This window comes from Penicillium antarcticum, assembly GCF_028974205.1.
Source record: "Penicillium antarcticum strain IBT 31339 chromosome Unknown utg000009l_segment0_segment0, whole genome shotgun sequence".
NCBI classification, from domain to species: Eukaryota; Fungi; Ascomycota; class Eurotiomycetes; order Eurotiales; family Aspergillaceae; genus Penicillium; species Penicillium antarcticum.
This window is the reverse complement of record NW_026695307.1, coordinates 6,122,961-6,137,825: the sequence shown is the minus strand read 5'-3', so window position 1 is coordinate 6,137,825 and position 14,865 is coordinate 6,122,961. Positions and strand designations below refer to the sequence as shown.

The window sequence follows — 14,865 nt, the reverse complement described above, 5'->3', positions numbered from 1 at the left end:
GGCAAACAAACAACCCTAGTACTCAAGAACAGCCCATGTCTGTTCATCCGTAGTAGAAAAGATAACACCAGTGCTAAGCAACTCCTCACCAGCCTTAGCAACCTCCATAGCAGGAATGTTAAGCTTAGCAGCAATAACCTGCATATGCACACCGGTATCATCCTGCGGCTCATTCCGAAGCAGCGAGTAAATCTTCTTAGCAACAGGCCCCATAGAAGCAAGAGCCTTATTCTGCCCAGCACCATAATCATCCGCACCACCCATAACAGCATCACCCCCAGCCCCAGCCGCACCACCAGCAGGCGCAGCCCCACCAGGCGGACCACGAGTAAAGAACAAATGAACAGCAGTAGCCTCCAGCAAATGAGCATGCAACTCATTAATATCAGACAAGGGCCGCACACTGTGCGCGCCAATGTACCGCTTATTGCCAAAAGACTTGACTGAGCCGAAGACGCGCGCATACCCGTTCACCTCGAGCTCGCTCTTGCCATCGCCGGGCGCTTTGCCGTCATCCGTGTCCATGTTATCGGCCGTGGTGGAGTCGACCCATTTCTTGACTTCGATTTCGCCGGTGCCGTCGTCGATCTTGTACGTTATGTTTGTGCTCTGGCTGCTGATGTTGCGGACTTGGCCGATGAAGAGGACGTTTGCTACGTCTGCGTTGTCCACCTGGAAGGGGGCTTCTGGGAAGGGTTGAGAGGCGTCCAGGATTTGTTTGATTGTTACAGGTCGCAGGGTTTTGTTGTCCCTGTCTCCGGTCTGTGTTTGGTTGGGGGTGTTAGTTTTTTTGGTCTATATGGAATAGAGGAGACCAGGGTTTGATGCTGTTCTACCTTTCCTCCTGCAGGGCTGTTCGTCTCGCCTGGCATGAAGCCTCCGCCGCCACCGCCGCCGAATGAATTGTAGTTGTTGTATCCGCCGTCTGGAAAGTAAATTAGATTTTTTGGCTGAGATTGGGGGGACTGGATTGGGGAGGGACTTACCCATGATGTAGTGCTGTGATGGAGAAAAATGAAGTAGAGAGTGACTCCAAACACCATTTTACTCAATTGGGAGCGTGTTGCACGCGTCGCGGGGCGTTCTGCCGTGCCTGACCGCTTTTTCTCAATTGAAGGCTGGTGCCTCTATCTACTGCGATCTTATGTGCATGTTTGCTATAAAGACTATATTTAGGCCATGGGTATCTACTGAATATGCCATCAGCTTACTTTGAATCTTACTTGGAACCCTGAAAATCATGTATCTGTCTCTTGTTTGTAGCTGCTATCATGCAACTCACAGATTGTATTTGCCGATATGTAAGCTATGTAAGTAAAGCTCAACTGAGTACATATATACCGAGCCTTTACTATATTTTCCGGGAAAGAAGACAATCATATTTTAAGCCTGCAACACAATGCGCTCGTCGATGTATAGATATATTTGTTTTGTTTGCACTCGGCAGATGGTTGATCCGATATTCACCGCCTTTGATTTCCTCAACTTTTTTTTTGCGGCGATCGAAATACGGCGAGATTAGCGACTCGACCTACGCTTCATTAATTGAAGCTTGTGTGCAGTCGAGGAATCGTCTGTGGGATACTTTCGTTAATCATAATACGACTGTTGACTTTACGCCCTCTCCGACGTTGATGAGAGCACCTGTTTAACGCTTATCACCATCTTCCGCCTTAATCGGCATCCCGCAACAATGCCTCGCCGTGAAGCCTCCCCCGCTGAGTCAGAGAACGAGTTCGACATTACCAGCGCTCTCTTCCAGGGTGACAGCGACTCCGACTCCGGCGCTAAGCCCCAGGCTCGCCAAAAGAACCAGAAGCCTACTCCCCAGCAAGATCTTGATTTCCTCGGATCAGATGATGATGGGGATGCAGCCTTCATTGCAGGCAAGCAGGCCTCTGCCAACCGAAAGGGATCAAGTTTGAAAGGTCGCACCGTGAAGAAGGGTGGTGGTTTCCAGGCAATGGGCCTCAGCATGAGCCTGCTCAAGGCCATTTCCCGAAAGGGCTTTTCCGTGCCTACTCCGATTCAGCGCAAGACTATTCCCGTGATTATGGATGACAAGGATGTCGTGGGTATGGCTCGTACTGGCTCCGGAAAGACTGCGTCGTTCGTTATTCCCATGATTGAGAAGTTGAAGAGCCACAGCACTGCGTTCGGTGCCCGTGCTCTGATCATGTCCCCGTCTCGTGAACTGGCTTTGCAGACTATGAAGGTTGTCAAGGAAATGGGACGTGGAACCGATTTGAAGACTGTGCTCCTGGTCGGTGGTGACAGTCTGGAGGACCAGTTCGGAATGATGGCCAACAACCCCGATATTGTCATCGCTACACCTGGTCGATTCTTGCACTTGAAGGTTGAAATGGATCTTGACCTGTCCAGTATCAAGTATGTCGTGTTTGATGAAGCCGATCGACTTTTCGAATTGGGGTTCGAAGCCCAGCTTAACGAGATTATGCACGGATTGGCTGCTACCCGTCAGACTCTTCTCTTCTCCGCTACATTGCCCAAGTCCCTTGTGGAATTCGCCCGCGCTGGTCTCCAAGAGCCCAGTCTGATCCGTCTCGATACGGAAAACAAGATCTCCCCTGATCTACAAAACGCATTCTTCGGTGTCAAGTCATCGGACAAGGAGGGTGCCCTGCTACACATTCTGCACGACGTCATCCAAATGCCCACCGGACAGACCGAAATTGGCCACATGCTCGAGCAAGAACGATTGAACCCGACACGCAAGCGCAAGAGGTCTGACGTGCGCAGGCCCAGCGGATTCAAGGAGTCACCGACTAAACACTCCACTATTGTGTTCGCCGCCACCAAGCACCACGTTGACTATCTTTACTCTCTTTTGCTCGAGGCAGGATTCGCCACCTCGTACGCGTACGGTTCCCTTGATCAGACGGCTCGTAAGGAGCAAGTTCAGAACTTCCGATCCGGTATTTCGAATATCCTAGTCGTTACCGATGTCGCCGCTCGTGGTATCGATATTCCCGTCCTTGCTAACGTCATCAACTACGACTTCCCCTCACAACCTAAGATCTTCATTCACCGTGTTGGTCGTACTGCTCGAGCTGGTCAAAAGGGTTGGAGTTACAGTCTTGTTCGCGATGCCGATACCCCCTACCTCTTGGATCTTCAGCTGTTCTTGGGACGTCGTTTGGTGGTTGGCCGCCAGTATGGTACCAACGTGAACTTTGCTGAAGACGTAGTGGTGGGCACGTTGTCTCGCGACGCGTTGTCTCGCCATTGTGAATGGGTCAACAAGGTTCTGGAGGACGATACGGATATCTACTCCCAGCGACAGGTGGCCGGGAAGGGAGAGAAGCTTTACCTGCGCACCCGTAACTCAGCTTCTGCAGAAAGTGCGAAGCGTTCCAAGGAGGTCGTCGGCTCTGACAACTGGGCTGCAATCCACCCTCTCTTCAATGATAAAACAAGCGAACTAGAGAACGAGCGCGAGAATATGCTCGCCCGCATTGGTGGATACCGTCCCCAGGAAACTATCTTTGAAGCGAACAACCGCAGAGGCGGAAAGACCGACGATAACGTTGCCGTCGATACCATCCGACGAATTCGTACATCTGTCGAGACTAAGAGAAAGCGCGCCGATGCTAAAGCCGAGGCTGAACTTTCCGCACTTGGCATGCCTACTGGCGAGGATGGTGAGGTGCAAGATGAAGATATGCCCGACCAGCCTGGTGAGAACATGGAGGAGGCATCCGATGACGAGCTCGAAGTCACCTTCGGCTCCTACAACCAAAAGAACACCGACTCTGGACCCAAGAACCCTCTTGCCTCATTCCAGAACCCTGACTATTTCATGGGCTACAAGCCTAACAACAACGACATGGCCGAAGACAAGGCTTACGGTGTGCACTCCGGTACCAACTCCAACTTCGCCCACGAATCCCGCAGCGCAACCATGGACCTGAACGGCGACGAAGGCAAACGCGGTTTCGCTGAGCCCCGCACAATGATGCGTTGGGATAAGCGACACAAGAAGTACGTCGCTCGTCAGAACGACGAGGACGGATCCAAGGGAACACGTCTTGTGCGCGGAGAGAGTGGAGCCAAGATTGCGGCCAGCTTCCGTAGCGGTCGCTTCCAGGCCTGGCAAAAGGGCAAGCGGGCCGACCGCCTGCCCCGCGTTGGTGAGGCCGAAAAACCTGGCAGCATGAACCAGATCAACTCTCGTCACGCCACTGGTCGCTTCCGTCACAACCAGGACCGGGCGCCTAAGCGTGCTGATCCCCTGCGCGGAGACTTTGATAAGATGAAGAAGAAGAACGATGCCGCGCGGGAACGTCAATTCGACAAGATGGGTGGTGCCGCATACGGTGGAAAGAGCGAGATCCGGTCTACGGATGATATTCGCAAGGCGCGTAAGCAGAAGCAACAGCGCCGCGATAAGAATGCCCGGCCGACCAAGAAGGGAAGAAGATGATCATGTCTATTGGAAAGGATTTTGTAGAATAAAATGTCTATATTGCAGAGATACCACAACCCGTGTCTTGTCTTTCATGTTTTACGTCTGCGAATTCCGGGATTTAGGAACCGGCTGTGCTCACCACATGGTCTATACGAAGACAAGTTGTAAACACAGCCAATGGACATTGACCATGCGGACTATCACGATTGATCAAGGCCCTGAGGTGATCCGACGTGATAACGGCCCAATCCCTGCACTCGGACCTTCAGCCAACTAGGAGCTATTGAGTTAGCCTCTACTTGATTGCCGAGCATGTGAAGCCTTTAAACCGAGAACGTTGACCCTAGGAGAATTCCTCGCCGAATATTCTCCGCTGTTATCGGCGAATTCTGACATGAACACACCCTAAATGCCCCAGGGTAAATAGTTCCGTGCTCCACTAATGAACGGGTTTTCACGGTTAGTTTGGCACTAGACTAGGAGGGGTAGGAGTAGCAATAATGTGATTGGCATTTACACAGCGTACAGACTATTTAATCCTGCATGAACGGAGTGACAGATCCCTTGCTGCTCCGCGTGCCGCATGTTCCACACCCCTTTTCCCTGAGATCCTAAGGAGATATTAGATTATTGTCCCGAGGATCTAGCCACTTCCCCTGATACCCTTTCTCCTTGACATGGATATTGTTATATATTGTAGGGGTCTGGATTCCTCCTCCTCAAGGGATGATCAGCATCACACTGTGATCGCCCACAGGCGCAGAAGGCTGCAGCCACATCTGCCGGGTGCCCCGGGAAATAAAGTAGGCATTCCTCTTCGCCCCTTGACCTCTCTCCTTTTACAGCAGCCGGGGGGGGGGGGGGGGGGGGTTGCACATCAAACAATAACCGGTGGGTACCACAGCCAGTATATTACTACGAGACTAGCTTCGGCATGATTTGCCTCGCAAACTATTTCCTGATAAATAGGAAAGGGAAAATGTTCCAGCCTACATGTACACCTGTGAGACCTTTCTATCTGATCTGCGGACTGCAACCGTAACCCCTAGCCCGGGGCATAAAAGACATGATTTGCCCGGGTGGGTCGGAGAATAATAGAGAAGCTTGAAGGGAGTGGAGTATGCCAAATTATCAGTTTGCTCTATTATTCAGTCTTCAACGGGCCATCTTCTGAGGAGAACAAGTCAGAAAAAGTGGAGGGGAGGGGTAAGAGATTTTGCCCTAATTCCTCATAGTTGAAACTGCATACTGTAGTTGACATACTCAACAACTCTGCTTGCAACCCCGAAGCGCCCAACTTATAGTTACATAGTATAGGAAGTAATACCCTGTATCAATACAAGGAAAAGTACATGTCAAACGGAATGCATAGTCCCCCGCCCACACTATTGGCAATGGCTGCGGGCGCCGACGTCGATCTGCCAATCTTCCTTGCTTCCCCGGCCCTGATTGGCACAGAGAATTTGATTTATTTATTTTTTGGTTGGAACGAACTCCTCCCTTTCCAAGAATCCTAGATGTCACTGACTCAATGCTCAATACTTGCTACCGTTGACCATTCGATCGAAGATCAACTAGTGCGGCACTGGCCATGTATAGACCCGCCCACTTTATTCTGTGACTATTGAACGCCTTCGTATCTCGTACTACGAGAGTACTCGAATATACTCAGACTCCTCAGTACTACAAGAGCTCTCCGTGGGGGGTGTTATCCGGCTCCTTTGGGAGGGCTGCAGGTATAGTTCACCGTTCCTTCTGTAGGGGAACGTGGGACGTGTGATCGAGACACAGAGGCAAGGCGTGGGGTCCCTTGATCCTAGCTCGATGATCGACCGCCATGCAATAACTTGCCCTGTGGGAGACATGCGCTATGAGTAACCCTGCTGTCATGATCTGGAAATCTCCCGCTGATCGATGCAGTCTATTTTCTGACTCCTCCAATAGCGGATCTCTTTACCCATTGATTATAAGCTCGAGTGGTCCTCGGACTGCCTTCTGAAGCTCGATGACGACCGCATATTGACCTTCTCTCCTCTCTCTTCTGCTTCTTCTTCTTCTTCTCCTTTCCCCCTACACCGCTGCTGGCCTATCTTTCCGATCAGATATGATGCCCCAAGCGAAACCCATAGGCCCTTGAAGTATCCGGGGACACAAAGGATTTAAAAAAAAAAAAAAAAGAAAAAAACAAAAGAAGCATCTGCCCCGTGGGCCTATTCCTTTTCCTGCCCGACGCCCGATGCAATCACTCGTGCTTTACCCCCCGAGCCTCACTACCTCTCAGTTTGGACCCCGATTCAACTCGGGCCCAGAGCGGCGGTTGAATCGTTCTTGGTCTCTGAATGGTTGTAATCCCCGGGCTCCTCTACCCCGTCAATCTATGTCTGGCTCTCCTCCAGAGGAGCCCTCGGAGCCATCCGCAGAGAAGCCTTTACAGCCTACAGATCGGCCCGAACCTGTCCCTGGCCAGGACCTGGAGCCACTGCCACGACTGCCGTATGAACAGGGGCCGGTATACTCGGGATCTCCCCGGCTTCCTGGGGCGCCATATCCACTCCCGGCACTAGACACTACCCCGACAGCAGCTCGGTCACTGGCGCAGAAATCAACAAGGCGTACCAAAGCTCATGTAGCATCGGCCTGTGTCAATTGCAAGAAGAAGCATTTGGGATGCGATCCGGCTCGCCCATGTCGAAGATGCGTGCTGGCTGGCAAAGCCGTATGTTTCAACCCCGATTAACCAAACCCTAACTAACACACGACAGTCGACATGTGTGGATGTCACCCACAAGAAACGAGGACGACCCCCACTAAAAGCGGAGGACTCATCCCTACGGTCTTATACCACGCATCTAGAGAACCCAGCTATCCCAGCTGAGGCCCAACCAGCCATGCAACCTCGCCGGACAGCCATGCACAGGGCTACTTCTTCACGAGAATTAAGACCCATGACCGATCTCCAAGGACTGGATGCAAGCCCAGCACGAACACCACACCGCTGGTCCGCCTCAGTATTCCCTCTAACCCGACCTATGGATCCAATCCCAGGCGTGAGTCGACGACCATTCTCTTCATCCGGACCAACCCATTCAGTCCCCACCCATCCACCACCAGCATACCTCTCAATGGCAGGGGGATTCAGCCCAGCCCTCAAAGTAAACACAATGGCCGGCATGGAGCGACGATTCCCAACATACGGCGTCCCAGCATTACCACCACCGACTTCACCGCCGCAATACCAACCCCCAGGCGTGCCCACGAGCTTTCTCCCATACGCAGAGTCCCCAAACAGCACCAATGCAATCCGCCCATCAATAAGTGACCCCCGAGTCCAAGTCCCGCAAACACTCTCCCCAAGAGATCCCTACACAATCGAATCCCCAGTCCGACTGCCCCCAATCCATCAAGCAACAGCAGGACCAGGACCACCCCCTCCGCCCCATCACGTCCACCGATTAAGCGATCCATATCCAACCTCCTGGGCCATCCCAGGCCGAGATGAAAGCCTCTACGAGCCACGGCCCCTCCCACTCCACAGATCTGCAGGCCCGACATTCAACTATTCCCTGCCACACCAACAGACACATTCACACGCGCACCTGCACCAACGGTCAGGGTCTTTTACAGGCTCTATAGATCCCATACCACGACATCTAGGTCCGGTGGAGCTACCATCACCTATCCCAATGACAGCGGGGGTGTCGCCTTCAATGCCGCGGGCTGAAGCGCCACCTTCTGATCCAGAGGGCGAGAATAGACCTATTAAACGGCGCAAGATGGCGCTGGATGATATGGTTAATGGTTGATACGGAACCGTGTGTCCCAGTATTGGCTTGTTTTCTTTCCATTTTTCTTTGTTTTTTTTTTTTTTTTTTGGCTTTTGCAACTTGATCACTGATACCAAATGGAGGCCGGTGTCCTTCTTGTATTGTATAATTCCTATCCTGACTCTTCATGCCCTGTAGCAGGGTCTACAGGGGACTAATCATGCTATGCTATCGATGCGAGACATCGATTTGATCGATCGACAGTGGTTTTGGATTTCTGAATTATCTCGTTTCTCGTTTCCTTGGTTCGGTTGTTCTAGTTTCGTTTTCGTTTTCAAGGTGCAGGACATGGACTTGAAAAGTCTCTCTCATTCCCGGGGCTTTGTTTTTGTTTCTTTTGGTGTTGGTTTGCAGCTGAATATCCCATCCGCATTGTTATGTTTATGGCGTGCATTCTCGCTTTTCTCAAAATTGGCGAATTGTCCGTTTTGGTTTGGTTTGGTTTGGTTGTCTTGCTATACCTATCTTTCTGTCTGTCTCAAAAAGTTGGAGCGGAGCAGGAGGTTAGCTGATCTCGATGATTCCCCTTTGTCATGATTCCCTTTGTTTTTGCTTTTTTTTCCCTTTAAGTATATGCAGAGCGTGAATTGATTTTACTTTTCTATTTATTTGCACCGGGGCTCTGAAAGCGGGACATTTGGTTGGAGTGGTATAGGATGTAAATTTATATTCTAGGCCTGCCTCCGCCATTTGGTGGTAACAACTGTATAACTTATCTCTATACTTGAGTTATTCCAGCTCATCTTAGTGTTATTCATGAGATCTGATTGGCGGTGCTATGGCAATGGAATAGGCAATAGAGTATAGAACTCTATGGAGAGTAAGATCGAGGCCACAGGTGTCTGGGAACACATCAGATACAGTATAATAGTTTATAGAATCGTTCCACAAATATAGGTGACCATTTACTAGAAAGGACCTAGCGCAAAATTTCCAGTCTCATTTATGACTAGGGTAACTTTTCCCTCAAGAGGCTAAGCCCAACCAGAACCCAGGGATCAGAATGCAGCTCCGGATTCTCAAAGATTTAAACAACCCCCAAAGCTTATTCATCGCTCGAAGAGGCGTAGGAATTCAGCAGGAGCTGAACTAACGTTCGCTGGCCGTAATTAAAAAACGTGCTAACCACCAGAGAACTATATGCCTGAGACTTGTGCATGACCCAAGGATCAAAGTCCGGCTTCAACTCAACATCCTGCTATTGATCAAGAGCGTTGATACTCTATTAGTAGTAGTAGAATCTACATACACAGAAGCTTTATTCTAAGCTGCATTATCTTATCCTCTTATAAATGTACTGTATGGAACCAGCGGTCTGTTTACCGGCATGCCAATGCATACAACTAGTGAACCTAGAATCAAAAATAAACATGTAATAAGTCATGCAATTAATCATATGTGCAGATAACCAATGTATGCCCGTAGTGGAGGTATCATAAAGCGAAAAAAGAAAAAGAAAAAAAAACCCCCCCTAGAAAAACACCCACTGACCGAACCGCTGAGCCTTAGCCCAAAGACCGCTTTGCTTCTCAGTAATCTGACCTTCGTGCTCATCATATCCATCCTCTTGAGTCGGATCATACCGATCAGTAAGAAGGTCCATCTGCGACCTCCTCACAAACTTCGTCCTCTTAATCAATTTCCAAGCCAGAAACATAACAATCATAATAGGGATCTCGATATAATACGAGACGAAATCAACATCTTCGAAATGCGGACTGAAACAGTTCCATCCCTGAACAAGGACAAGAACAATGTTTAATCCAACCGCGAAGATAGGACCGTAGGGATATGTCCAGTTCTTGAATGGGAGGAGATGTTCAATTCCCTGCGCACGAACAGCTGACCGGAACCGCAATGAAGCAAGACCGATACAAATCCACGAAAGCTGGTTTGAGACGCCGACGATATTCTGCAGCCAGGACCAGAGCTTGCCGGCGCCGATATAGCTAGCTCCAAAGCAGAGACCGCTGATGACGGATGTAGCGAGGACCGCTACCCAGGGCACGTGGAAGCGGTTGAGATGACCGAAGAAGCGGGGCGCGTAGCCGTCGACGGCAAGGGTGAAGAGGAGACGGGAGCCGGCGAAGAGGGCGTGGTTCGCGGCTGAGATGACGGATGTCATGATGACAGCGTTGATGAAGCTTCCTGCGACTGTTGAGCCGGCTTGTTGGAAGACGATTGTGAAGGGGCTTGTTTTTGTGTCGCCTTCTGAGAGGCCGGGGTAGTTGTAGGGGACGTTTAGACCGACGATTAGGATTGAGAGGAGGTAGAAAAGGATGATGCGCCAGAAGACGTTGCGGACGACTTTTGGCATGGTCTTTGCGGGGCTTTTGGTTTCTCCTGCTGTGATGGCGATTGATTCTGTGCCGCCGTAGGCGAATGAGGCTGTTACGAAGACTGAGGCGAAGCCGCCGATACCGCCGACGAAGGGGGCGTCGCCTATATGCCAGTTTTTGCCGCCGATGTATTGGTGGTCTGTGTTTCCGCCGCAGTTTACGGCTATGCCGAGAACGATGAAGATGATGATGGTGATTACTTTGAGTAAACTCAACCAGTATTCAATCTGCAGAAGGGTTAGGCCATTTCGCGGAAATAGTTGATAGCAGCAAACATACCTCACCATAAACCTTAACGGACAAGACATTCAATGCAATGACGACAATTAAAAAAATCAAACTAATTCCCCAACCAGGGAAATTATCCGTCCAATATTGCAATAAGAGCTGCAAGGCAATGATATCCGAAGCCGTAGAAACAGCATCATTAAACCAATAATTCCAAGTCAGAGCAAAACCAAGCGCATCATCAACAAAGCGACTAAAAGCCAAAGTGTCAGCAACGAGCTCGGTCAATCAAAGCAAAAAGTACACTGGTACTCACCCAGCATAAGTACAGAACGATCCAGCAACAGGCATGAACGCAGCCATCTCACCCAGGCACAGCATAGTGATGAAGACAATACCACCACAGATGGCATAAGCAATAAGCATCGACGCAGGCCCACCCTTAGCGAGAGACTCGCCCGTTCCGAGGAACAGACCTGTACCGATCGTCCCGCCGATGGCGATCATCTGCACCTGTCGACCAGACAAGCGGCGGGCCAGCTTGTCGGCGTTGACCATTGGATTGGAAGGAATAGGGACATCTTCAGCTGTTGAGCCGGGAGCCTTGAAGGTGGAGGGCTCTCCATAAGGCTGTTTCTCGATGTCGGCCATGTTAACTGTGGTGAGTGAGTATGGGTGTATGGATATAATGGTAGTCTGGCATTGTGTTAGTATCCACCTGCAGGTACTCGAGGTCGTATAGACAAGCAAGTCAGTCGATATCAGATTTCACTCACTTATAGATCTTAGCCCTAACTCGCGTGATCGGCACGTGGCATGTGGCGCCCCTTTGAAACTTGGCGGGTTAACTGTCCAAAGGCTAAACACCCACGTTTCCCCAGAAATCTCGGAGAAACAGAGATATGGAGAGAGAAAGAACATGTTGATCCTGCACTCCTGACTGAATTCTGCTCGATGGCGTGATTGAGGCCTGCGATGAGTGGTTGCATACTTGTGTGTCATGAAAACTCGGTCTCCACCTGCCCGGCAAATGTCGGCAATTCACGACATACAGGTGTATACAAGTACTTCGGCTTCACTTTTACTATTTATGCTTATATTATGCTTAAATCTATGTTTACAGGAGTCTACTTAGTCTGAACTTGACAAAATTACTCGCTTCATTCATATGTACTAATGCATACATGCTTTTGACACCACATTTTTATACGCCACAAACCTAGAAACAATGCACTCAACCCAAAAGACCACTGGCCAAAGCCTCGAGGTCTCCCAAAGTCTCGATAGACTTGGGCTCTTGGCTCTTTTTGCTCTTCTTGGCCGGCTTGCCGCTGTCGCTGTCGCTGTCCGACTTGGCAAAAGAGACACGCTGCTTCTTGCTGGGACGGGGCTTCTCCTCCTCGGAAGCAGAGCCAGAATCCGAGTCGCCAGGAATCTCGAAAGGAACATGAGGAAGATGCGAGAGACTGACACCACCTTCCTCGTCGTCTGAGGCAGCCTCGGCTTCGGCTTCGGCACGCTCGCGGGCCTTGCGCTTCTCCTTCTTCTCGCGACGCTTTTCGCGCATGACCTCCTTGTCCTCGATATCGGCTTCGCGGACACGCTCCGTCTCGCCTGCAAGGAACTTCTCGCGTTGGGACTTGGCGTCGCCGCGGGCCTTGAATTGTTCTTCGTCTTCCATTTCGTAGACTTCGTGGGCGTTGCCCTCGTCGTCGTAGACCAGCTTCGTACCCTTGCCCTTGAACTTGAGCATCTTCTTTTTGGATTTGAGGAGTTTCTCGCGGCGCTTGGAGTCGATGATAAGTGGGTCCTGGCCTTCCAAATGCACCACCTTGGCACCCTTGGGGATCTCCTCGGATTCAGACTCGGACCTGTCGGAGCCAGATTCGGAAGAGGCACCTTGACCGAGGGTTTCGTCGCCGGCAGCAAAGCGGCGCTTGACGGAGAGGAAGTCGGCATCCTCGTCGGCATCTTCGTCCGCAGCATGTTCCTTCGCGCCTGTGGCCACCATGGTGCCGTCGTCGTTGATAAGTTTGGAGTAATGTTCCGCCAGGACACCCTGGTTTCGTCGCTCGAACATACGGTCGTAACGTGTGCGCACCTCTTCTTTCTGGTCCTTCTTGCCTTCGGCGTCCGAGTCGTCGGACATATGGGCCATTCTCCAGGACTCGTTCTTGCGCTCCTTCGCATCGTCACCCTTGATGAACTTGATACGGGGAGCACCAGGAAGACCCAAACTGCCTGCATATTCTTCCAAGGGGAGCTCCTTGATCTTGAAGGTCTCCTTGTCTTTTTGAACGTAGATCGACTTGACGTAGGAGATGAAAGCCTTTTGGCCCAGGTACTTCAGCTCTGGGTCCTTGAAACACATGTTTTGCAGTTGATTCTTGACACTCTGTTGCTTGTTGGCCTTGATGTTGATCTTCTCAATGGGGACCTTCTTGTGCTCAAGTTGCTTGAGGAAGCCCTGCTCCTCACTGGGATCCAGGAATAGCACAGCACGACCGATACGCTCATATCGGGCTGTACGTCCGACACGGTGAATGTAGGTATCAGCGTCTTCGGGACAGTCCATCTGGATAACCCAGTCAACTGCTGGGAAATCCAGACCACGAGCAGCAACATCAGTAGCGAAGAGGACTGCGTGCTGGGCCTGGGAGAACTTGGTAGTAATATCTAACCGACCACCCTGCTTCTGACGTCCGTGCAAATGCATAAGAGAAATACCAGGCTGCAGGTGCCGCAAGGCCTCGTAAACATAACGAACTTGCTTGCCAGAAGACAAAAAGACCACGGTCTTGGATTTGAGATTGCTGCGAATGAAACTCCAGAGGGTATCGAGTTTCTGAGGCAGGGGAGTAACGGTGTAGTGTTGTTGTAGAGTCGACGGGGTGGCAGCAGCAGCAGATTCGTGAACCGAGACATACTCGGGCTCCTGCAAACTCAGACGAGCCAAATCACCGACCTTCTTGGTCTGTGTAGCACTGAACAACATAGTCTGGCGCTTGGTAGGGAGATGGTCGATAATCGCATCCACGGTCTTCTGGAAACCCATGTCCATGATACGATCGGCTTCGTCCAGCACCAGCATCTGCAGGTTATTCGTCTCGAACATAGCAGTCTGATCCAGATGTTGCAGCATACGACCTGGCGTGCAAACCAGAATGTTCATGCGTCCCAATCGGTCCTGTTCCTCGCGCAAACTCTTTCCACCGATGATCAGACCAGCTGAGAAAGCATGGTTACGGCCGACCTTACGGAGGACCTCAAAAATCTGGATAGCCAACTCGCGCGTCGGCGACAGAATCAAGGCACCGAGGCCATCCAATTCGGTCCATTGCCTGCGATAGAGGTTCTCGAGGATGGGGACGAGGAACGCGAGGGTCTTTCCGCTACCGGTCTTGGCGGCACCGAGGATATCGCGACCCTTGAGCGCATGGCTGATAGCACGGGACTGGATGTCGGTGAGGGTCTTGAAGTGAGAGGCTGACAGTCCAGCGGCTGTTGGTTCGGAGAGAGGAAGATCGGAGAAGGATTTGATGGAGGCTTTGAGGTCGAGCTCTTCGACTCGCTTGACAAGGGATGAGATCTCATCTTCACCACGCTTGCGCTTCAGGGTTCTCCCCGAGTCTTGTGGCTTCTTGCCTTTTGCTGTCCGTGGCGCCATGATGTTTGATGAATCTTGAAAATGTCGCGGGCGGTGACAATAGCTTTTTTTTCTGGGCTGACTCAGCAGCTGATAAGGCCCACTCGGTGGAGCCTCAAATGTATACATACGTCCGCGGACTTCATATGCATTTCTCTTATTCCCAGTTTTGGTATTGCAACGTTAAATTGCTTTGTTGAGTCTCAGTATATACCATGGTTGCTTTACAGCTATGTCAGGCTGAAAACCTGAACTTCTTGCAAGTGTTTCTCGGACATTATGAATCATGAAGAACAGCGCATATTCAAATGCACCAACTGAAGTGAACGCGATATGTAGACTTCCAAGAACAAAGAAGACAAAATTCTCTGCTCTTCTGTGACTCGGATTGCCATACAT

The 14,865-nt window shown here is 50.8% G+C and overlaps 5 protein-coding genes across 5 annotated transcripts; 2 read left to right on the top strand and 3 right to left on the bottom strand.

Annotated features, from left to right (window-relative positions):
- Positions 1 to 15: 15 nt before the first annotated feature.
- N7508_010668 (uncharacterized protein) lies at positions 16 to 990 on the bottom strand (the record flags this gene model as incomplete). The annotated part of the gene is made up of 3 exons (XM_058468728.1): positions 16 to 762; positions 837 to 925; positions 987 to 990. The coding sequence occupies 3 exons, from the start codon at positions 988 to 990 to the stop codon at positions 16 to 18; spliced, it is 840 nt and encodes a 279-aa protein (XP_058316574.1).
- Positions 991 to 1,693: 703 nt separating this feature from the next.
- N7508_010667 (ATP-dependent RNA helicase DBP10) lies at positions 1,694 to 4,444 on the top strand (the record flags this gene model as incomplete). Its single annotated transcript, XM_058468727.1, has 1 exon — positions 1,694 to 4,444. The coding sequence occupies one exon, from the start codon at positions 1,694 to 1,696 to the stop codon at positions 4,442 to 4,444; it is 2,751 nt and encodes a 916-aa protein (XP_058316573.1).
- A 2,362-nt stretch (positions 4,445 to 6,806) lies between these two features.
- Positions 6,807 to 8,232, top strand: sclB (uncharacterized protein; the record flags this gene model as incomplete). Its single annotated transcript, XM_058468726.1, has 2 exons — positions 6,807 to 7,145; positions 7,192 to 8,232. 2 exons carry the CDS (start codon positions 6,807 to 6,809, stop codon positions 8,230 to 8,232), a joined length of 1,380 nt encoding a protein of 459 aa, XP_058316572.1.
- Positions 8,233 to 9,724: 1,492 nt separating this feature from the next.
- N7508_010665 (amino acid permease) lies at positions 9,725 to 11,471 on the bottom strand (the record flags this gene model as incomplete). Its single annotated transcript, XM_058468725.1, has 3 exons — positions 9,725 to 10,819; positions 10,872 to 11,073; positions 11,137 to 11,471. The coding sequence occupies 3 exons, from the start codon at positions 11,469 to 11,471 to the stop codon at positions 9,725 to 9,727; spliced, it is 1,632 nt and encodes a 543-aa protein (XP_058316571.1).
- Positions 11,472 to 12,054: 583 nt separating this feature from the next.
- Positions 12,055 to 14,487, bottom strand: dbp4 (RNA-dependent ATPase HCA4; the record flags this gene model as incomplete). The annotated part of the gene is made up of 1 exon (XM_058468724.1): positions 12,055 to 14,487. One exon carries the CDS (start codon positions 14,485 to 14,487, stop codon positions 12,055 to 12,057), a length of 2,433 nt encoding a protein of 810 aa, XP_058316570.1.
- Positions 14,488 to 14,865: the final 378 nt, after the last annotated feature.